This window comes from Diaphorina citri, unplaced genomic scaffold, assembly GCF_000475195.1.
Source record: "Diaphorina citri unplaced genomic scaffold, Diaci psyllid genome assembly version 1.1 scaffold384, whole genome shotgun sequence".
Classification (NCBI taxonomy): domain Eukaryota; kingdom Metazoa; phylum Arthropoda; class Insecta; order Hemiptera; family Psyllidae; genus Diaphorina; species Diaphorina citri.
The window spans coordinates 42,687-66,337 of NW_007377819.1; the positions used below are offsets into that span (position 1 = coordinate 42,687).

At 40.6% G+C, this 23,651-nt stretch overlaps 1 protein-coding gene and 2 long non-coding RNA genes across 3 annotated transcripts; 1 reads left to right on the top strand and 2 right to left on the bottom strand.

The window, feature by feature from the left end:
- Positions 1–1,156: 1,156 nt before the first annotated feature.
- Positions 1,157–22,590, bottom strand: LOC103508286 (inosine-5'-monophosphate dehydrogenase). Its single transcript, XM_008472828.3, has 10 exons — positions 22,086–22,590; positions 21,176–21,228; positions 19,858–19,970; positions 18,752–18,907; positions 5,103–5,310; positions 4,415–4,618; positions 3,210–3,368; positions 2,723–2,867; positions 2,150–2,305; positions 1,157–1,797 (listed from the first exon to the last, which is right to left on the bottom strand). Exons 1-10 carry the CDS (start codon positions 22,187–22,189, stop codon positions 1,692–1,694), a joined length of 1,404 nt encoding a protein of 467 aa, XP_008471050.1. The 5' UTR covers positions 22,190–22,590; the 3' UTR covers positions 1,157–1,691.
- Positions 10,107–11,078, bottom strand: LOC113467034. The gene is made up of 2 exons (XR_003391255.1): positions 10,912–11,078; positions 10,107–10,199 (listed from the first exon to the last, which is right to left on the bottom strand). It is a non-coding gene; the product is annotated as an uncharacterized LOC113467034 (long non-coding RNA).
- On the top strand, positions 14,738–15,419 carry LOC113467035. Its single transcript, XR_003391256.1, has 2 exons — positions 14,738–14,791; positions 15,307–15,419. It is a non-coding gene; the product is annotated as an uncharacterized LOC113467035 (long non-coding RNA).
- Positions 22,591–23,651: the final 1,061 nt, after the last annotated feature.

The window sequence follows — 23,651 nt, forward strand, 5'->3', positions numbered from 1 at the left end:
GCTCTGGCGTCGCGTGATTACCCCCAAGCGTACAGGTAGTTTCTTTTCGATAAGGCGCTTTAACATGTTAATAAATGTCGTTCGCGCCGACAGGTACCTAGGTTTAATCTATTCAACAACTAGGTGTTTGATGAAACATGAAACCTAAAAGAATACAAACAATCGTGAACTTATTTGTGTTAAAGCAGAGTCTTTTCACAACTTTTGTGGATATCAGAGCATTACTAAGTACTTCCTTTGCAACCAATCATATCATAATAAATTATTTAAATAATCTTTCTACACTCGTAATGCCGCCACTGGTCGTTACTCGATTGAAGTAGCTACTCAGTTGTCCTCACGAGGCTGAGTGCGCCCCGAACTGCAAACACAGAGCTGAAAGAAACTCCGACTCCGCTGAGAATCGAACCCGGGACCTCCGGAGTACAAGCCTAGTGTGATACCCACTGGGGCACGGAAGTTGCTTTGGTTAAGTACTATGTATTATGAGTCACTCCTTGTTGTAGCAATCTCTCCATCTTTCAACAGTGACAGCTAACTAGGCTGGCGGGGGTTTTATTATTCTATGTATAAATGAGGTATATCCTATTCTACCTTTCAGACAACCCAACACCTGCGTCTACACCATCACCCCCCCTTACCCCGTCACGGTCACCTTCCGCTCCTTCAACCTGGGCAGTGCGGCCCGATGTGCCGCCAACTATTTGACCCTGGACAGTGACCGAAAGGAGGCGGTCAAGTATTGCGGCTCAGAAGTGCCGGCCCCGTTAAGGGTGGAAGTGTCTCTCACGCTGACCTACACGACCAGCGCGGATAACGAAGGGACGGGTTGGTACCTCACCTATAAACCGGCACGGAATTTAATCATTTATTAGAAAATTTGCCTTTCGAGAACGAACCTTATCTGTTTAGGATAAAATCCGCCCCGGGTGGGAATCGAACCCGTTTCCTAGCGCTTACAAGGCAGACGACCAACCAAGCTATCTAGGCTGGCTAATTGTAAGTTTTGTGTATTCCTGTGTAAATTTAGTCTTTAAATTCGATATGAAAATAAATACAAAAAGCTTGTGTTTGGAAATTCATTTTTTTCTCTCTATGTTATTGATAAAATGATTAAATCATGAAAAATTCATCAGGACATGAGGTAGGTACACAACAGGGCTGCCTGGAAGAGACTAACAAGAAACGCCGACGCTATTTAAATAGGAAAAGGTTAGGAAGAAGAAGATGGATAAAATCATGTTGATCTACAAAGTAGGTGATAGAAATGCAAGAGAAATGATCTGCTTTATGCCTCGGTGGTGTAGTGGTCAAGACGCTCACCTCGTAATCTGAAGGACGTGGGTTCAACCCCATAAAAGGTGGGATGTGGATTAGTCAACAACAGGTGCGGTGCCCCAAAAAAGACGCTGAATAAATTCAGCAACAGTAAACCTGCAAAGTATTTGCTACAGAGGTTCAACCTTAGCCGAGGTATGAAATTGTAGCTTCGATATTGTTTGAGAATTTGACCACTATAAGAGTAGTAATACTGCTTAGGTAAACGGACTCTTTAGATCTACACCTTATGACCTTATAGGTTATACTGCAAGAATGAGACTGAAAAGTCCCTTTACTCCCACAGTCTAAACAAGGGCTTATGATTTGGATGGCGGGGGCCCCCCCGGCAGTGCGGGGGAGGGGCCCGGTTCTCAGAACAGACGCTTCTCGTACGAGTACAGACCGTGGACACTGCCCTCGTTCTGGGCACACAGGGTTCTCTTCTCGAACTTGAGTTCACCGGAGTACATCATGGCTCTGAAACAAAAAAAGAATAGTTGTTACATCATGCTTTACCACGTAAGCGTTCAAACTTTTTTTAAAAGAGAGGTATGATAGAGGGAACTGTAACTGCTAAGGTCTTATCGTCCCGAAATCGAAAAGAGAATGAAGACAGAATAGGAGAAAGCCAGCCGTTCCAAGAACGAACATCATCCGTTCAGGATAAAATCCGCCCCGGGCGGGGATGGAACCCGCGGCCTAGCGCTTACAAGGTAGACGCGCTACCAACCAAGCTGACTAGGCTGGCCATAGTTCACTGAAGCATTAAAATGATACAGTTTATTCACTAGTTTTTCCTCCATCCTCGATTTCTTTCTGCCCTGCTTACCTTAAGTTGGACAAACTCTTGGCTCCAATATCTTGACACCCGTGCTTCAGACCACACTGCAGGTACGGTAGGAATCTCAGCACAGAGCCCTTGTCTACAATGGCACCCGATACGCCCTGGGCTACTTTCAGCTTGTCCATTTCATTGTGGAAATATCTGTAGGGAGCAAGTAAGAGAATGAGTTTTTATTTCTAAGAGAAGAATATGGGGAACTATAACAATGAAGGTATCAGCCCGAAAGCGCAGAAGGAAGACTAGACAGCAGAAGCCGTTTAGAATTTATGGCTTTCTTGCAGCTTAAAAGCCAGTATTTTGTTCATAAATATGACACTTAAATCCTACAATATTATGGGGAAACTTGAACTACATCTTTCTGACATGACTTCTCGTGACGTGATGCTAATGTGTTTCTACCTTTAGAGATGTATAAAAAGTGAGTTATGAAAAAAAAACTATTATTTTCAGTGCACTAGGGCTGCTAAGCTAACAGGCTGGTAGGGGCTAAACATAAACCCATCCTTATTATTGAATAAGTAACGTTTCTCGCCAGTTCCGAGACTCGAACCCCCTTACCTGTCCATGGCAGCAGCGCCACCATCCTTCCGACTCATCGCTTCCAGACTGCCCATACCCCTGTACTTCTTGAGTCTAACGCCATCAGAGAAGAAATATTCACCCGGAGCCTCCGAGGTTCCGGCCAGGAGAGAGCCCATCATTGCTAGGGAGAGGAAGAATTCAATTCAATATTTATTTGTTTGTTTTATAAATAAGAGATATACAAAGGTGTTTTCCCCAAGTCAATACTGATTTCGGATAAGGACGGAGGGAAGGGATTAGTTCGTGAAGAGGACATTGCTGACAGCCTCAGTTAAGAAGAAATGGAAAAGGATTTGGCATAGGATACTTTTAAGAAATACGAAAATATGATTTTTACTATTATTTGACAAGTTTACTCAGTACCAGTCCGGAGTTCGTAGAAGCTGAACCCATCCTTTAGGGCTGTCCAGCCCCTACACCTAAGCCTCAGTTTGGGCTTTTTGTGTTATAAGTCACTCCTTACCTGTGCTAGCACCTAGGGCGAGTGCTTTCATCACATGTCCCACAGACTGCACTCCTCCGTCTGCTATCACGGGCACTCCTCGTCTTGAGGCATACTCTGCCACCCTGTATACGGCAGTACCTATTAGACAGATAGACGGCAGTTTAGAAAAAATTCTTACTAGAAAAAATTTCATAATAAAATTGTCAATAGAATAACAAATGACTTTATGAAATAAATGCTGTAGTTCACATAACATTTTTTAAATAAATATAAATACACGTTAAAAAAAAACCCCCTGCAGTATTTTCCTTCTGTAGTAGGTAATATTATTATTTTTAAAAACAAGGAATTGGATCAAAATTCATTTACCAAGACCATAAGTCTGAATAAAAAATATAACGTGAACAAGAAATATAACGTAAACCAAGGCTTGATCCAGGGTGGGGTTAATGCCTGTGGCGTGGCATTCTGTAATGAAAATGTCAATAATAATAATAATAATAATGAGAATGGTTTATTTAATATAACTTTAAAAACATCTATCTTTTGTTCCTATATAAGTACCCATTGGTACTTTTCAGGAACGGATTGCGAAGGTCATCCGGTTGTGAAATTTGTAGCCAAAACCAAATGTCAGTCCAAAGCAATCACCCTAGTTAGAGGGCTGATTGAGAGGCTGACGAAAAACGCCAACCCCGTCTGTGCACGGGAAAAGGCGAAGAATGAAACCAGAAGTTATTTGTGTTTTGTATCAACCGTGTCTATCACGGCTCGATACAATAGAATATACCTTGTTTATTTTGCTGAGTTAGGACTGAAAAGTCCGTTTACCCTCGCAGTCTAAACAAAATCTCATATTCAATAAAATTGAGAGGCTGACGAAAAACGCCAACCAGACATTTTGTAGCCAAAACCAGACATTTTATTGAATATGTACATTTTGTGCCTTATAATACCTTGTGGTAGGTAGGTACTCCATTAATAAAAGGAAATTATGCCCAAAACTCCCAAAAGCCTAACCAAAATTGAAGAGAGGAGGGCAGGATAGGGGAAAGTCAGCCGTTCCGAGAACGAACCTTATCTGTTTAGGATGAAATCCGCCCTAGGCGGGAATCGAACCCACGACCTCGTGAAACTCACCATTTCGTCCAATGACTTGCATATCCGGATACTCCTTCTTGATGAACTTGATCATTTCAATTTGATAGATGAAGTTAAGCAACGTTGCGCGTGGTTGGTATCCGAATAAAACTTACCATTTCCTCCAATGACTTGCATATCCGGATACTCCTTCTTGATGAACTTTATCATTTCAATTTGATAGATGGAATTGCCTTGGGACGAGTCCAGAATCACCACATCCACCCCTGCTTGGGACAGAAGCTTCAGACGGTTCTTGTCAGCCTCTCGCGTGCCTATGGCCGCCCCTGAGAAAAAAAAAAAAATTTCAAGATGTCAATAGAAAATAATATTTTGGTATTGAAAAAATCTGGTGTGAACACCACACGACTTTCCTTATCCTATTGAATGATGCTTATTTCGACGTTCTTCTACCGTAACTTTTAAAATATCTCTAACCGTTTTGTCAGTACAACTGAAAAGCGCCAAAAAGAGCTCAAAATACCACCAATCGCAGCACCTATAATAACCAAAAGTTTCGTGTTGCATCCTTGTCACATTGGACAGCTGCATAGAGTGCATACCAAATTTCAAGTCTCTTACGGTTTTCGAGATATTTTAATTTTGTTTGCAGACAGACATACCCACCCACGGACCAATAGCTGAAACTTTGGATTTAGGCTCTAGGGACCTCAAAACGTGTTTTGGCACTAAAAACTGATTATCGAAAATTTTGACCCGATTACATTACTTTCCTATAGATCTATAGGATAAATAAAAATCAGCACTTACCTACAATGAGCTGATTATTCTCATCCTTGGACGAATCCGGGTAGTCGCGCGACTTTTTCAAATCCGTGCGCGCAATCAGGGCAATCAGCTCGCCCTTGTCGTTCAAAATTGGCAACTTGCCCTTCTTGGATTTCTCCAGGATGACGTTAGCTTCCTCCAGGGAGATTCCAGCCTGAGCTGAGATGATCTCATTCACGTTGGTCATTACCTGGAAAAAAGGAGTGTTTCAAACTGCTACATTAGACTCGTGTGGTCTGTGTCGTAGTATGCCTCTCATCCGATGGGCGAGAAGAGAAACAATACTTCCCATTTAGGTGCTGGGCCAATACGAGAACACCCCGGAATGTAACCGTTGAAAATGTTATATTTGCAATCAAAATATACGAGTATATTCGGCGATCGATGGTGGGCATCGAACCCGGGGACCTATGACATCGAACCCGGGGACCTATGACCTACTCGATATCCCTTTACTCCAGCAATCTAAACAAGGTCGTCAGGGGCAGCTTGGAGGACAGCGCGTCTGCCTTGTAAGCGCTAGGTCGCGGATTGGATTTCCGCCCTTGTTGAAAAAAAAAAAAAAAAAAAAAAAAAAAAAAAAAAGTGCTGGGTCAACCCGGGGACCTACGGACCTACTCGGTAGGACTGAAAAGTCCCTTTACTCCAGCAATCTAAACAAGGTCAGGGCATAAGGGCAGCTTGGAGGACAGCGCGTCTGCCTTGTAAGCGCTAGGTCGCGGATTGGATTTCCGCCCTTGTTGAAAAAAAAACTCCGAGTGGCAAAAGAGGTCTTTTCGTACGTCACAGGTGCTTGTCACGGGTTTATAGTTTGAAAGTAATATTTCATTGGGTAGCATGACCCGAGTACAGATACTCGGGGGAACATTGGGGATTCATTGATAGAGGATTTATGGAGAATTTTTTTCGTACTTGTCATTGGGAGAATGAGTGAGTAACGCTGATTTTTTTGGGTGTTTGGTGCTGCCCCACAATGCATGATGGGAAATTGTTTATGAGGAGAATTTTTTTCGTACTTGTCATTGGGAGAATGAGTGAGTAACGCTGATTTTTTAGGGTGTTTGGAGCTGCCCCACAATGCATGATTAAGGACTTACGCTGTATGTCACCCTTGGATATTTTCCCGGTCAAAGGGAAAGTATTCAATGACCAGGCGAGAAACTTGGTTGGAAAACCTGAACACACCTTGACGGACTCGACCCCGTGAAGACGACTCGAGAAAAACCTCTATTTAAACTTCACTCGAAATAAAAACAGCATCTCGAGAACTTCCAATTCTTCACTTCAAAATCATCCAATTCTGAGGAAAGTTCGAGAAAAACCTCTATTTAAACTTCACTCGAAATAAAAACAGCATCTCGAGAACTTCCAATTCTTCACTTCAAAATCATCCAATTCTTCGGTAAGCTTCCGAAACCCACAGAAATCCTCCCACTTTAGGATAGAACATGAAAAAACCTATTCCTTTTGACACGGTGAAAACCCCCACAAATCAAACGATCGACTAGAAAACGACCAAGTTGCCCATCTGTTCACACGTCTCGATTCCAAAGCTGCAAAGTGAACAGAAAGAATGTTCTGTGTGAACTCACAAGTGTTCAAGTAGTTGCTTTGTTCACCAACAGAGCTCACTGGAGTAGAATGGAACGAGACAAACACCTTTCGTTATTTGAGGTAGGTACAGTACAGGTTGTGGTTATGTACCGGGTTGAGGTGACACAGGACTAGTTGAGACAGGATATTGTTTCTACAGTTGGCATGGGAGTGGTAACTTAAAAACAAGGCAAGTTTACCAACCTTGCCTATCTCAACCCGGTACATACATAACCACGACCACAGTGTAGGAGCACTAGTAGTCACAGAGACTGGCATGATAATCAAGCTAAGAGTTATTAAGAAGTGTCCACCTGTCCACACATAGTTGACCGGCCGCCGATCGACGAGGTGTTGTCGAGCAGGGCTGTATTTAGGGGGGACCCGGGGGCCCCTCCCCCCTCGAGCTCCATTTTTCTGCCCTACTGTACGCAGTACGTCAGACTCCGAAAAATTGGAGTCAAGGGGGCCCGGCCACCCCTCTCTCCCCCCCTTCGAGCTACATTTATCTTTTGTACTGTAGGGCAGTCTTCGACAATTTGGAGCACCCACCCCTTCTTTATTTTTCAAGCCTAGCCCTATAAGAGCACCCACCTCTTCTTTATTTTTCAAGCCTAGCCCTATAACCATCATTTATTTATTTAACACTAAAAACGGGCGGACCCTTTCCTACCTAAATACACAATTAACCCTAACTAATCCTAATCCTATTCCAAAATATGTATAAGATAAAATTGCAAAAATATCAACTTAAAAATATATACCTATCTGAGTTAAAAAAAAAAGAGAGAAGAAGGAAAAATCCAGTTAAAATGTACTCATGGAGGAAATGTGATTTTATCTCGGGAACAGAAAACTTGAGATTTGAGTTTGTGGTTATGTAAGGCGCTAGGATATGAAAAGGGAGAAAACAAAATTAAGGAAAAAAGAAAAGAAATCAATTCAAGTCTAACCCAGTACATAACCACAATCTGAATGACGTTAAAAGCATAGCGTATTACGTTGACGAAACCGTGCCTACCTACCTTTATAAAAATTTGCATAACAGAAGATAACAAATGGTAAAGTAGCTGAGGTCTTTCTTTTTCCGTTACGTTCCTTTTCCTTTACATAACATTAACAATCAGTCCTGCATCACGTGGTGCTTACATCACAAGAATGATCATTTGATTTCTATTACAAAGATGGAACAACAACTATCGAAAATAAGATGTGAATTTAAAAGATTAAAAAAAAAAACCGTGTTTCACTTTGCAAAAGTTCCACACACGTTGTGCAAAAAGTTCGTAATTTTTATCGATTTCTTGATTTTCAAAGACAATTTATTATAGGCGACATGAAAAACCCTATTCCTTTTGACACGGTGAAAACCCCCACAAATCAAACGACCGACTAGAAAACGACAAAGTTGGGCGCAGCCCATCTGTTCACACGTCTCGATTCCAAAGTGAACAGAAAGAATGTTCTGTGTGAACTCACAAGTGTTCAAGTAGTTGCTTTGTTCACCAACAGAGCTCACTGGAGTAGAATGGAACGAGACAAACACCTTTCGTTATTTGAGGTAGGTACAGTACAGGTTGTGGTTATGTACCGGGTTGAGGTGACACAGGACTAGTTGAGACAGGATATTGTTTCTACAGTTGGCATGGGAGTGGTAACTTAAAAACAAGGCAAGTTTACCAACCTTGCCTATCTCAACCCGGTACATACATAACCACGACCACAGTGTAGGAGCACTAGTAGTCACAGAGACTGGCATGATAATCAAGCTAAGAGTTATTAAGAAGTGTCCACCTGTCCACACATAGTTGACCGGCCGCCGATCGACGAGGTGTTGTCGAGCAGGGCTGTATTTAGGGGGGACCCGGGGGCCCCTCCCCCCTCGAGCTCCATTTTTCTGCCCTACTGTACGCAGTACGTCAGACTCCGAAAAATTGGAGTCAAGGGGGCCCGGCCACCCCTCTCTCCCCCCCTTCGAGCTACATTTATCTTTTGTACTGTAGGGCAGTCTTCGACAATTTGGAGCACCCACCCCTTCTTTATTTTTCAAGCCTAGCCCTATAACCATCATTTATATATTGAACACTTAAACGGGCAGCCCCTTTAATTGCTACCTAAATACACAATTAACCCTAACTAATCCTAATCCTATTCCAAAATATGTATAAGATAAAATTGCAAAAATATCAACTTAAAAATACATATATACCTATCTGAGTTAAAAAAAAAGAGTAAGAAGGAAAAATCCAGTTAAAATATACTCATGGAGGAAATGTGATTTTATCTCGGGAACAGAACAACAGAAAACTTGAGATTTGAGTTTGTGGTTATGAGGTTATGTAAGGCGCTAGGATATGAAAAGGGAGACAACAAAATTAAGGAAAAAAGAAAAGAAATCAATTCAAGCCTGGCCAAGTCTAACCCAGTACATAACCACAATCTGAATGACGTTAAAAGCATAGCGTATTACGTTGACGAAACCGTGCCTACCTAGTACCTACCTTTATAAAAATTTGCATAACATAAGATAACAAATGGTAAAGTAGCTGAGGTCTTTCTTTTTCCGTTACGTTCCTTTTCCTTTACATAACATTAACAATCAGTCCTGCATCACGTGGTGCTTACATCACAAGAATGATCATTTGATTTCTATTACAAAGATGGAACAACAACTATCGAAAATAAGATGTGAATTTAAAAGATTAAAAAAAAAAAAACCGTGTTTCGCTTTGCAAAAGTTCCACACACGTTGTGCAAAAAGTTCGTAATTTTTATCGATTTCTTGATTTTCAAAGACAATTTATTATAGGCGGGACCCCAATCTTTTTTTTTAACTTGGTTTAAGTTTAATTTAACCTTTGTATTAGCCAATCTGACTGGCTATAAAGTTTAGTATCAATCTAAATTTATTAAAGGGTTCCTTTATTATTATTAAAAAAAAAAAAAAAGAGGATGGGAACTGTAACTGCTAAGGTCTTATCCTTCCGGAATCGAAGAGAGAAGGAAGACAGGATAGGAGAAAGCCAGCCGTTCAGGATAATATTCAGGATCTGATAAGAGGCATACTACGGGATGGGCATGCTACGACACAGACCACATGCGTCTAATGTAGCAGTTGTTTCATTGCTTCGAAACAAAAACGGCGGTGAAACACTCATCTTAAAAAAAAAAAAAAATATTCGTTCTCGGAACGGCTTGTGGTCCCGGCCGTAGGTCACTTTGTCGATTTTGGAGAGAGCCAAGAAGTTACTTACTTTCTCGATTTTCAAGTCCATGTTGGCGGAATTTTCCAGGAAGTCAACATCGCGTGACGTGACAATGCCCAGAAGTTTCTCTCCCAGCTTCCCGTTCTCAGTGACCGGGAAGCCACAGAACCCATGACAGCCATGACTTCCTGAGTGATACAGATGGATCCTGAGCCCATACCAACGCGCAGACCATCTACTCCCGCATCGATGAGATTCTTGGCCTGGTCTGTGGTCACCACTGAAACATCCGGAGAAAAGAAACACGTTAATCAACTGTGAAACAGAAGACGCGGGAATGTCCCTTGCTAAAGAAATAGCAAAGGTTGGGTGCGAAGGGCATCCAGTCGTGAAATTTGTAGCCAAAACCAAATGTCAGTCCAAAGCAATCACCCTAGTTAGAGAGCTGATTGAGAGGCTGAAGAAAAACGCCAACCCCGTCTGTGCACGGGAAAAGGCGAAGAAAAAGAAGAAGAATGAAACCAGAAGTTATTTGTGTTTTGTATGAACCGTGTCTATCACGGCTCGATACAATAGAATATACCTTGTTTATTTGGCTGAGTTAGGACTGAAAAGTCCGTTTACCCTCGCAGTCTAAACAAAATCTCATGTATTTTGACATTTTATTGAATAGGTACATTTTGTGCCTTATAATAAATACCTTTTGGTAGGTAGGTACTCCATTAATAAAAGGAAATTATGCCCAAAACTCCCAAAAGCCTAACCAAATTTGAAGAGAGGAGGGCAGGATAGGGGAAAGCCAGCCGTTCCGAGAACGAACCTTAGGATGAAATCCGCCCTGGGCGGGAATCGAACCCACGACCTCGTGAAACTCACCATTACGTCCAATGACTTGCATATCCGGATACTCCTTCTTGATAAACTTGATCATTTCAATTTGATAGATGAAGTTAAGCAACGTTGCGCGTGGTTGGTATCCGAATAAACCTTACCATTTCCTCCAATGACTTGCATATCCGGATACTCCTTCTTGATGTACTTTATCATTTCAATCTGATAGATGGAATTGCCTTGGGACGAGTCCAGAATCACCACATCCACCCCTGCTTGGGACAGAAGCTTCAGACGGTACTTGTCCGCCTCTCGCGTGCCTATGGCCGCCCCTGAGAAAAAAAAAATATTTTTCAAGATGTCAATAGAAAATAATATTTTGGTATTGAAAAAATCTGGTGTGAACACCACACGACTTTCCTTATCCTATTGAATGATGCTTATTTCGGCGTTCTTCTACCGTAACTTTTAAAATATCTCTAACCGTTTTGTCAGTACAACTGAAAAGCGCCAAAAAGAGGTCAAAATACCACCAACCGCAGCACCTATAATAACCAAAAGTTTCGTGTTGCATCCTTGTCACATTGGACAGCTGCATAGAGTGCATACCAAATTTCAAGTCTCTTTCATTACTTTAGTAATAGAAAGTACATAAAATAGGATAAGGAAAGTAAAAGAAAAGTCAACCTAGTTAGCTTGAAGGGTAACGTGTGATTTGTAAGCGCTAGGTCGCGGGTTCGATTCCGGCCCAGGTCTCTCTATCAAACCTTAAAATAATAAAAATAATAACATTAAAAAAGATTAAAATCCGCCATTACGCCATGAGTTTAGCAAGTTCGTTTTTTTTTTTAGGATTCTTAGACTGTGGTCTGTTCCACTCAACCAAAGTTCTTCCACCCAACCTTTATATGTAAGTATAATGTTCTAATATACCTCCACACAAGGCCAAGGCTATCGCCACATCACTTTCTGTTACTGTATCCATGGGGGACGAAACCAAGGACTTACCTATACCTCCACACAGGGCCATGGCTATCGCCATATCACTTTCTGTTACTGTATCCATGGGGGACGACACCAGAGGGGCAGCCAGGGTGATTTTCTTCGTGAGGGGAGAGGAGAGGTCCTGTGAACATCCCAAGGAGGGGGGAAATGGAATAAATAAAGGTACATAAATGTTAGGCTATGCTATACAATATAGGTGCATACACAGAATAGAATTTAGAATAATAGGTACCTTGTTTACCTTGCCCAAAGAAAATTTCGCTAAAATGCACTATTGTCCCATAACATCAAAATGTTTTAGTTTCTGGTGACTTTGTTGGACTAAATAAATAAAATTGTGCTAATAATTCTGCTCACATGAGACCAACAACTCAGTACCTATCTTAGTAAGCATATTAGATGGGTACTTGAAAAAAGAGGGAGAGAGAGGTTTGATAAAGAGAAGAAGGGAACTCAACAGAGGTCTTATTGTCCCAAGATCAAAGAGAGAAGAACGACAGACAGGATAGAAGAAAGCCAACCTTTCCAAAAACATGGACTTTATAGCACAATCTTGCTCCAAACTTACAGTCCAAAGGTCAAGTTTTTTTTATCAAAAGGAAAGCAAAAAAACTTTACATTTGCAAAAGCCATGGATGTAATAAATTTATAGAAGAAAAATCTTACATAATCAAGCACAAAGTTGTAACAATATTTTCAGGAATACAATTCACATGAAAATTGTCAAAGGAAAATATGAGTTTTGTACCACTTCTAAAATGAACGTATACAAACCAAATAGAACCAAAGAAAAAGCTTGGTCAATGACAAAGGCTCAATAGGTTTTCTGTAAGGCCAGCCACTCACTATCAGGTAGACCTGACAGGCAGATCTTTTCAGCTGTACCTGTCAGGTTTACCTGATATTGTGTGTGCTCATCAGGTATCAGGTAGACCTGACAGGGTGTACCTGATAGTGAGTGGCTGGCCTAAGCTCAACAAAAATTGAGTTATGAAAAACCCCTACCTACTATATACTTGCAATATCCTGTAAGTGAACTTTATGTAATATCAGCAGTCAATATCAATTAAGCTCCTACCCAATATGTATCAAATTTCAATTCAACATAACATTGGTAAACTTATAGTGCTTTTTTTCTAACACATGCTTACTATCAATTTCTCAGGCAATTATTCAAAATCCATGACAATGAAAAGAAAGCTCATTTTTGTGTTTGACCTAACACTATGACGGCACTGGTCACTACTCATTTGTGACAGATCCTTTTGTCTGTTGTGGCTTCTGAACTAGTACCCAATATCCTATAGGAGACCTTTCCCAGGGTTTATGATCATCAATCTCATGTTTACATTAACAGTAAATACTTTGGGCCTTTTCCCACACATCTGCACTACCACAGAAGCCAAAATATTTAGAGCCATTTTTCAGTCATCTGCTCTTACCCAGAAACCAAAATACCTTCCAAAATGAGACTGTAGGTCCTGGGATAAGTGCAGATTATGGAAGCACACCATCTATTGAACTATGGGCTTATGCCTATTATCACACCTCATTTCAAAAGCAAACAGTTGAAATAATTCCTTACCTGATAATTATCACTACTAAAGTAGTTGGAACTTAGAAGCACACCTTTTCAAGATAAGATAAGATGGAATGATAAAATAAACTGATAAAAGCAGAAGAAGTTGGAGAAATAACACAAAAACTGTGCTTAACAATGTGGATTTCCTGATAATGGAATTTTTGAATAAACGCGGTAAGCTTTAGAGGATAAAGTGCGCCCCGGACGGGAATCGAACCCGCGATCTAGCGCTTACAAGGCAAGAACACTCCAAAAGAGTAAAATTTTACATACCACCTCATCTGCTTCGAAATTGATGAACCCTGGTAGAATGATGAAGTCACTGAAACACAACACAATTCAAATTAGTGGTTAGGTGGAAGAGGCCACTCCAGAGTAATATATAGGTGTACTAATATACTTTTTTTTTTTAAGTTTTCAAGAGGTTTGATAGAGGGAACTGTAACTACTAAGGTCTTATCGTCCCGAAATCGAAGAGACAGGAGAGGAGAAAGTCAGCCGTTCGGAAAACGAACCCAACCCTATCCCTTCAGGATAAAATCCGCCCCGGGCGGGAATCGAACCCGCGGCCTAGCGCTTCTAAGGCAGACGCTCTACCAACCAAGCTAACTAGGCTGGCACTAATGTACTTGGATGTTTCATTTTAAGAGGCAGCCTAGTTATCCTACAGATATGATTCGTACTCGGAACGGCTGGCTTTCTCCTATCTTGTCTTCTTTCTCTCTTCGCTTTTGGAAGGATAAGACATTAAGACCTTAGCAGTTACAGGTCGTGGTTATGTACCGGATTGGGTTAGGTTCGGACTGGTTGGGATAGGATATTATTTCTACAGTTTGGCATGCGAGTGTTCACTTATAAGCAAGGTTAGCTTAAATTACCACTCCCATGCCAAAAACTGTGGAAACAATATCCTATCCCAACCAGTCCGAACCTAACCCAATCCGGTACATAACCACGACCTGTAACTGCTAAGGTCTTAATGTCTTATCCTTCCAAAAGCGAAGAGAGAAAGAAGACAAGATAGGAGAAAGCCAGCCGTTCCGAGTACGAATCATATCTGTAGGATAACTAGGCTGCCTCTTAAAATGAAACATCCAAGTACATTAGTGCCAGCCTAGTTAGCTTGGTTGGTAGAGCGTCTGCCTTAGAAGCGCTAGGCCGCGGGTTCGATTCCCGCCCGGGGCGGATTTTATCCTGAAGGGATAGGGTTGGGTTCGTTTTCCGAACGGCTGACTTTCTCCTCTCCTGTCTCTTCGATTTCGGGACGATAAGACCTTAGTAGTTACAGTTCCCTCTATCAAACCTCTTGAAAACTTAAAAAAAAAAAGTATATTAGTACACCTATATATTACTCTGGAGTGGCCTCTTCCACCTAACCACTAATTTGAATTGTGTTGTGTTTCAGTGACTTCATCATTCTACCAGGGTTCATCAATTTCGAAGCAGATGAGGTGGTATGTAAAATTTTACTCTTTTGGAGTGTACTTGCCTTGTAAGCGCTAGGTCGCGGGTTCGATTCCCGTCCGGAGCGCACTTTATCCTTAACAGATAAGGTTCGTTTTTGGAAAGGTTGGCTTTCTTCTATCCTGTCTGTCGTTCTTCTCTCTTTGATCTTGGGACAATAAGACCTCTGTTGAGTTCCCTTCTTCTCTTTATCAAACCTCTCTCTCCCTCTTTTTTCAAGTACCCATCTAATATGCTTACTAAGATAGGTACTGAGTTGTTGGTCTCATGTGAGCAGAATTATTAGCACAATTTTATTTATTTAGTCCAACAAAGTCACCAGAAACTAAAACATTTTGATGTTATGGGACAATAGTGCATTTTAGCGAAATTTTCTTTGGGCAAGGTAAACAAGGTACCTATTATTCTAAATTCTATTCTGTGTATGCACCTATATTGTATAGCATAGCCTAACATTTATGTACCTTTATTTATTCCATTTCCCCCCTCCTTGGGATGTTCACAGGACCTCTCCTCTCCCCTCACGAAGAAAATCACCCTGGCTGCCCCTCTGGTGTCGTCCCCCATGGATACAGTAACAGAAAGTGATATGGCGATAGCCATGGCCCTGTGTGGAGGTATAGGTAAGTCCTTGGTTTCGTCCCCCATGGATACAGTAACAGAAAGTGATATGGCGATAGCCATGGCTCTGTGTGGAGGTATAGGTCCGGTGTGTGATCCCAGGCCGCGAAAGTTAAATTGTAGTTGGAAATGGTTTATTCCTCAGGTAATATTCAACTTACTTATACCAGTCACTCAGACCGTCTGACTGAAAGACCTAGGTGTCGGAAGCAGTTAAAAAAAAAAATAATAATAAATAAAGTAAATAAACCCGGTAGGTACCCACTTGCAATTTGTACAAGTAGGTACAAACCTAAAGGACGATGGCCCTGGTAATAGACGTAGTTGTTTATGTAACGAGTAATTGATAATAATTTCATTATTGATTTTCTTATCTTATAGGGCGCATAAAAAACAGGGTAAAACTTGAGGATTCAGCGATTTTCAAGTTGTACTTTTTTGTACACCTCCGGTGCACAGATCATATTCCAGATTCTAGACCAGAGGAGTATAGGTATACATAGGCTTGCCAAACGTCCCGAATTGGCCGGGACCGTCCCGAATTTCAGGGGGTGTCCCGGCGTCCCGTTCAGTTTTTCATTTTGGGGCGTTTTGTCCCGAATTTCCGTTTTTGTCCCAGAAAAAATTCGGGACGCGTTTTTTAACTTTAAAATTAGGTACCTCTATAAATCAGAATTTGTTCTTAACTTGTTTAAATTTGTCATGCTATCATCAGTTTGCTCTTCCACTTTGCTAAACCTTTAGAAACGAGAAAATGTTGTATTAAACCGCCTTAAACGAAAAAAATGAGCTGGTCCCTTGGATTCTCGTTATCACCTATCGTACCTATGTACATATCGTACCTATGTGATTTCGCGACTATGTTCGCGGATTTGGCGATTATGTTCGCGGACTTGGCGATTATATTCGCGGATTTGCCGATTATGTTCGCGGATTTCGCGATTATGTTCCCGGATTTCGCGATTTTGTTCGCGGATTTGGCGATTATGCTCGCGGATTTGGCGATTTTTTGAAGTCATCTTTTGTTCCCAAATATTACAAGTGATTTAAGTTAGTAGCATAAAGTACATTTTATTATTTAAAACTTTGAAAACGCTGTTAAATTGAAATGGAGCCGGGTTTCGTGGAATGCCTTGATGCTTTTCTTAGAATCAGTAACTTGATTAACTTGAATCACAGGTGGTAGCTCATTGAGCGTATCCATCAGATCCATGTTTAAAGGAAAAATAATACTTTTATCACAAATTTGAAAGCTCCCGCCAGTGTGTTAGTAGTACCTTGTAGCTACGGTGACGTCAGATCGGAAAAAAATATTTCATTTTTTTCAGGGCTCAAAAAATCGAAAACTACTTGTCAAAATTAAAAAATAATTTCGCTATATTTTTTTATATTTTATTATCTTTGTGTTAAATAAAAAATTGAAAATCATGAGAATTGTTAATTAGAGAGGCCATAGCTTTGCATTGTATCCTAGGTCCTTAAACATGAGAGGATAATTTTCTGTCTACATTCAGTAGCCGTACCAAGTCAAGGAGTGTGGCGGAATCTTCCACACAACCACAGAGATGGTACTCAATAACCCTTCCTTATGTCCAAGAGGGAAGGTTAATGAAGAGGGAAGGTTAATGACAACCAATAGGGAAGTCTGTACACTCGTTTCTTATTGTCAGGGTTACAGATCATCGATTGCCATTTCTTCTTCACTCCTGTAAGAAAAGAGAAATGAGGAAATCAATATTCTGGATCATAGGTTTATGTTTCGACTGTGTTTGTTCCATACGATTTTTTTTTCCAATGTCACCAGCTCAGGAGAATTCTTTTTTCCCAAGAGGTTTAATAGAGGGAACTGTAACTATCAGGTCTTAAAGCCTGAAATCAAAGAAAGGAGTACAGGATAGGAGAAAGCCAGCGGTGCCAAGAGTGAACCTCATCTATTAAGGATAAATAAAGATCGCTCTGGGCGGGAATTGAACCCGCGACCTAGCGCTAACAAGGCAGACGCGTTACCCTCTAAGCTTACTAGGCTGGGATAGAGAACTTTGACAAATCAACGAATAGAATAGAATAATTATGTACTGCCAGAATGAGACTGAAAAGTCGCTTTACTCTTGCAGTCCAAACAAGGTCTTGTATATTTGATAGGTAATAAGTGTATTAACTAACATTTTATGGAAAAATAATCAAGACCTGTTTAAATTAAAAAAAAAAAAAAAAAAAAAAAAAACATACGTACGTACTAACCTTATGGAACATTACCCTTTTAATCCTTTCCTTTCCTATTCCACAGGCTGAGAGCAAGCACAAAACCAACAAACTAGCCAAAATAGTGGTCGAATGTCGAAAGGAAGGTATTGTCAACTATCTCGTAGGTGAGAACACAGATGGCACTCAGAAGTGGGAGAAGTGTCGACTGGCACTTGTTAAAACAGTGGGCGGGTATATGCTTGAGTTCTATTCACCACCGAAATCTCTCAAACCGAAGAAGGGTGTGTTCTGCTTCCTAATAACAGAGGCTAGGGAGACATCTGCCCTTGAGATGCCCGACCATGAGAATACATTTGTATTGAAGGTAAGAAAATATGATGATAGGAATTGGCCTTAAAATAAGAGAAACTTAGGTACTTTTAAGTAACAGGAACTTTTTTAAAGTATCATGGTATCGCTTTCAATACCCAGGGTACATTTTCTTGCATCTATCCAAATCATTGTGAATCTTCAAAAAATTCTGCTTTGGATGGGATTCGAACCTAGCCGAATCCCACCATCAACAAAAATTTGCACTCGATTGCAAATATTTCAACGGGTTACTTTCTAGTATTCTTGTTGACCCAGCACCTATGTAAATCGGAAGTATTGTGTCTGTTCTCGCTTATCTGATAAGAGGCATACTACGGGATGGGCATGCTACGACACAGACCACATGCGTCTAATGTAGCAGTTGTTTCATTGCTACGAAAAAACGGTGGTGAAACACTCATTCATGTAAAAAAACGCCATAAAATCACGGATGTGTGCTTTAAATGGGCTCCACTTATGATTTATATCGAAATTTAGACCCAAATATGAAATCTGCCCTGATAGCCTCAGGGGGCGAAAATGGACGTTTCTAGGTTTTTTACTTTCTATTACTAAAGTATAGCGAAGGATTTTGAAATGGAAAAGTTTCATTCAAAAATCGGCCACTCAGGACGGGAGAAAATTTTCAAATACGTATTCCGAAAATGTAATAGAAAGCCGTAAAAAAAAAAAAATATTCGTTCTCGGAACGGCTTGTGGTCCCGGCCGTTAGTCACTTTGTCGATTTTGGAGAGAGCCAAGAAGTAACTTACTTTCTCGATTTTCAAGTCCATGTTGGCGGAATTTTCCAGGAAGTCAACATCGCGTGACGTGACAATGCCCAGAAGTTTCTCTCCCAGCTTCCCGTTCTCAGTGACCGGGAAGCCACAGAACCCATGCTGCTTCTTCATCTGAAGTACTTTGCCTAGCTGTGAACAGAATTATGAGTATAGAATATACTTTGTTTATCCTGCTCGAATGAGATCCCTTTAACCCAGCAGCCTTTACCTAAGGTCTAGGTGAGAATCTTGAGCGAATCTTTTTATTATTATTATTATTTTGTCTGGCTGAGGGACGTTAAACAGGGAGTAGACCAAGTTAGTCTGGCTGTATACCATTCTGTCTATTCTGGGGACGTTAAACAGGGAGTAGACCAGCTTAGTCTAATAGAATATACTTTGTTTATGCTGCTCGAATGAGATCCCTTTAACCCAGCAGCCTTTACCTAAAGTCTAGGTGAGAATCTTGAGCGAATCTTTTTATTATTATTATTTTGTCTGGCTGGGGGACGTTAAAGAGGGAGTAGACCAGCTTAGTCTGGCTGTATACCATTCTGTCTATTCTGGGGACGTCAAACAGGGAGTAGACCAGCTTAGTCTGGCTGGGGGATTTTAAACAGGGAGTACACCAGCCTGATTTCCCTTGCTAAAGAACTGGCAAAGGTTGAGTGCGAAGGACATCTACTTGTAAAATTTGAGCCAAAACCAAATGTCAGCCTAAAAGCAATCATCCTAGGGCTGATTGAGAGGCTGACGAAAGTTCCTTTACCCCCGCAGTCTAAGTATTACGAGACGTACACGCTAGCTGTCGGCTGTCCATACAGAAGGTTCCGGGTTCGATTCCAAGTGGAACTTACCGTAGTGGAAGGTGCAATACAGACAGGGTCTATTTCCCTTGCTAAAGAACTGGCAAAGGTTCAGTGCGAAGGACATCTACTTGTAAAATTTGGGCCAAAACCAAATGTCAGCCTAAAAGCAATCATCCTAGGGCTGATTGAGAGGCTGACGAAAGTTCCTTTACCCCCGCAGTCTAAGACGTATATGCTAGCTGTCGGCTGTCCATACAGAAGGTTCCGGGTTCGATTCCAAGTGGAACTTACCGTAGTGGAAGGTGCAATACAGACAGGGTCTCGAATAAAACCATGCTTGTATTTCTTCACTTTGAGAACTTCGTTAGCCTGATACTCTGGCGTACAGTTATGATGAATGATACCTGGCGACAGAAAACGTTAGAACGTGTTAACGTATTAAAGTAAAACCAACATAGAAAATTTGGACCGATTGTAATACTTTCTCATTATTCATTACTTTACTTTGAGAACTTCGTTAGCCTGATACTCTGGCGTACAGTTATGATGAATGATACCTGGCGACGGAAAACGTTAGAACGTGTTAACGTATTAAAGTAAAACCAACATAGAAAATTTGGACCGATTGTAATACTTTCTCATTATTCATTACTTTAGTAATAGAAAGTACATAAAATAGGATAAGGAAAGTAAAAGAAAAGTCAACCTAGTTAGCTTGAAGGGTAACGTGTGATTTGTAAGCGCTAGGTCGCGGGTTCGATTCCGGTCCGAGGCGGACTTTAACTTCTGGACTTTATAGCACAATCTTGCTCCAAACTTACAGTCCAAAGGTCAAGTTTTTTTTTTTATCAAAAGGAAAGCAAAAAAACTTTACATTTGCAAAAGCCATGATGTAATAAATTTACAGAAGAAAATTCTTACATACTCAAGCACAAAGTTGAAAGTTGTAACATTATTTTCAGGAATACAATTCACATGAAAATTGTCAAAGGAAAATATGAGTTTTGTTCCACTTCTAAAATGAACGTATATAGTGGGTGGCCTAACGTCACAATTTTGGCCAAAAGCTGCATTTATTCAGGAAAGCACCAAATTTGGTATGGACCTTCATTGGAAATGGAATAAATAAAGGTACATAAATGTTAGGCTATGCTATACAATATAGGTGCATACACAGAATAGAATTTAGAATAATAGGTAGGTACCTTGTTTACCTTGCCCGAAGAAAATTTCGCTAAAATGCACTATTGTCACATAACATCAAAATGTTTTAGTTTCTGATGATTTTGTTGGACTAAATAAATAAAATTGTGCTGATAATTCTGCTCACATGAGACCAACAACTCAGTAGGTACCTATCTTAGTAAGCATATTAGATGGGTACTTGAAAAAAGAGGGAGAGAGAGGTTTGATAAAGAGAAAAAGGGAACTCAACAGAGGTCTTATTGTCCCAAGATCAAAGAGAGAAGAACGACAGACAGGATAGAAGAAAGCCAACCTTTCCAAAAACGAACCTTATCTGTTAAGGATAAAGTGCGCTCCGGACGGGAATCGAACCCGCGACCTAGCGCTTACAAGGCAAGTACACTCCAAAAGAGTAAAATTTTACATACCACCTCATCTGCTTCGAAATTGATGAACCCTGGTAGAATGATGAAGTCACTGAAACACAACACAATTCAAATTAGTGGTTAGGTGGAAGAGGCCACTCCAGAGTAATATATAGGTGTACTAATATACTTTTTTTTTTTTTAAGTTTTCAAGAGGTTTGACAGAGGGAACTGTAACTACTAAGGTCTTATCGTCCCGAAATCGAAGAGACAGGATAGGAGAAAGTCAGCCGTTCGGAAAACGAACCCAACCCTATCCCTTCAGGATAAAATCCGCCCCGGGCGGGAATCGAACCCGCGGCCTAGCGCTTCCAAGGCAGACGCTCTACCAACCAAGCTAACAAGACTGACACTAATGTAGGTACTGATGTTTCATTTTACAGCCAAGAGCTAACCTAGTTATGCTAAACAAATATGATTTGTTCTCGGAACGGCTAGTTTTTTCCTATCCTGTCTTCTTTCTCTCTTCGTTTTTGGAAGGATAATACCTTAGCAGTTACAGGTCGTGGTTATGGATTGGGTTAGGTTCGGACTGGTTGGGATAGGATATTATTTCTACAGTTTGACATGCGAGTGGTCATTTATAAGCAAGGTTAGCTTAAATTACCACTCCCATGCCAAACTGTGGAAACAATATCCCGTCCCAACCAGTCCGAACCTAACCCAACCCGGTACATAACCACGACCACATTTCCCTCTATCAAACCTCTTCAAAAAAAGAACCCTAGCCTTGGTTAAAAAAACTTGTACGTATAACATAACCACGACCACATTTCGATACCTCTTCAACAAAAGAACCCTAGCCTTGGTTAAAAAACTTACTTGTACGTATAACATAACCACGACCACATTTCCCTCTATCAAACCTCTTCAACAAAAGAACCCTAGCCTTGGTTAAAAAAAACTTACTTGTACGTATATCCATCTCCGTTACAGAACAGTTGAGCGCCTGTTAGACCGTCCGGTGGTAGTTCCGACATGGCATCTTTCTTACAGTCGACAAAGCTGGCCATTGGGGATGATATACCAGGATTAAACGTAATTTAAGTAGCTTTATTAAATTTAACAATTTGAAATGAATAGATGTTTACGGAAGAAGAGTTTATTTGTTTACTTACTCGAATGCCAACAAAAAGAAACGAGCTACGTAATTTTACCAACGTGTTTTCACAACTTCAATTAGAGTTAGCTAATGTCTCAGCGACGACGAAGAAAATTAATAAAAAAGTCTCAAGAAAGAGAGGAAATATTTTTAAAGAAAGAAATTTTACAAGAAATATTTTAATCAAAGAGGAAAAACTTCAGAGTTTTCTAATAATTAAAATTAATTTTCCGACGCGAGGCGAAGTGCTCAGGACGGTGTCTGAGATGGAAAAGAAAGACTGATAGGAAGTTTAGGAACCCGCAGAGGGGAACTTTGCTGATCCCAGCCCCTGCTTCTAACAGCATCTCGAGAACTGTAGAATAGACGTGAGAGCATGAGTCCCTCCCGGGGGTGGTTTTAAAAAACCAGGATTAAACGTAATTTAAGTAGCTATATTAAATTTAACAATTTGAAATGAATAGATGTTTACGGAAGAAGAGTTTATTTGTTTACTTACTCGAATGCCAACAAAAAGAAACGAGCTACGTAATTTTACCAACGTGTTTTCACAACTTCAATTAGAGTTAGCTAATGTCTCAGCGACGACGAAGAAAATTAATAAAAAAGTCTCAAGAAAGAGAGGAAATATTTTTAAAGAAAGAAATTTTACAAGAAATATTTTAATCAAAGAGGAAAAACTTCAGAGTTTTCTAATAATTAAAATTAATTTTCCGACGCGAGGCGAAGTGCACAGGACGGTGTCTGAGATGGAAAAGAAAGACAATAGACAAAGACTGATAGGAAGTTTAGGAACCCGCAGAGGGGAACTTTGCTGATCCCAGCCCCTGCTTCTGAGAGCCAATACCTGCAAGTAGAATAGACGTGAGAGCATGAGTCCCTCCCGGGGGTGGTTTGAAAAGGGGGGGGGTTACGGGGCACAAAAGGGGGGAACCGAGAAATTTTTCTAAAACAAACATTTCTTTCTTCTTTTAGTCGCTAGATTAAAGCATCAATGTCCTCACGAGACAGGGCGCACAGAGGCGAAAAAAATTTCGACTCCGCCGGGAATCGAACCCGGAACCTCCGGTGTGTGATCCCAGGCCGCGAAAGTTAAATTGTAGTTGGAAATGGTTTATTCCTCAGGTAATATTCAACTTACTTATACCAGTCACTCAGACCGTCTGACTGAAAGACCTAGGTGTCGGAAGCAGTTAAAAAAAAAAATAATAATAAATAAAGTAAATAAACCCGGTAGGTACCCACTTGCAATTTGTACAAGTAGGTACAAACCTAAAGGACGATGGCCCTGGTAATAGACGTAGTTGTTTATGTAACGAGTAATTGATAATAATTTCATTATTGATTTTCTTATCTTATGTAACCCTTTCTGT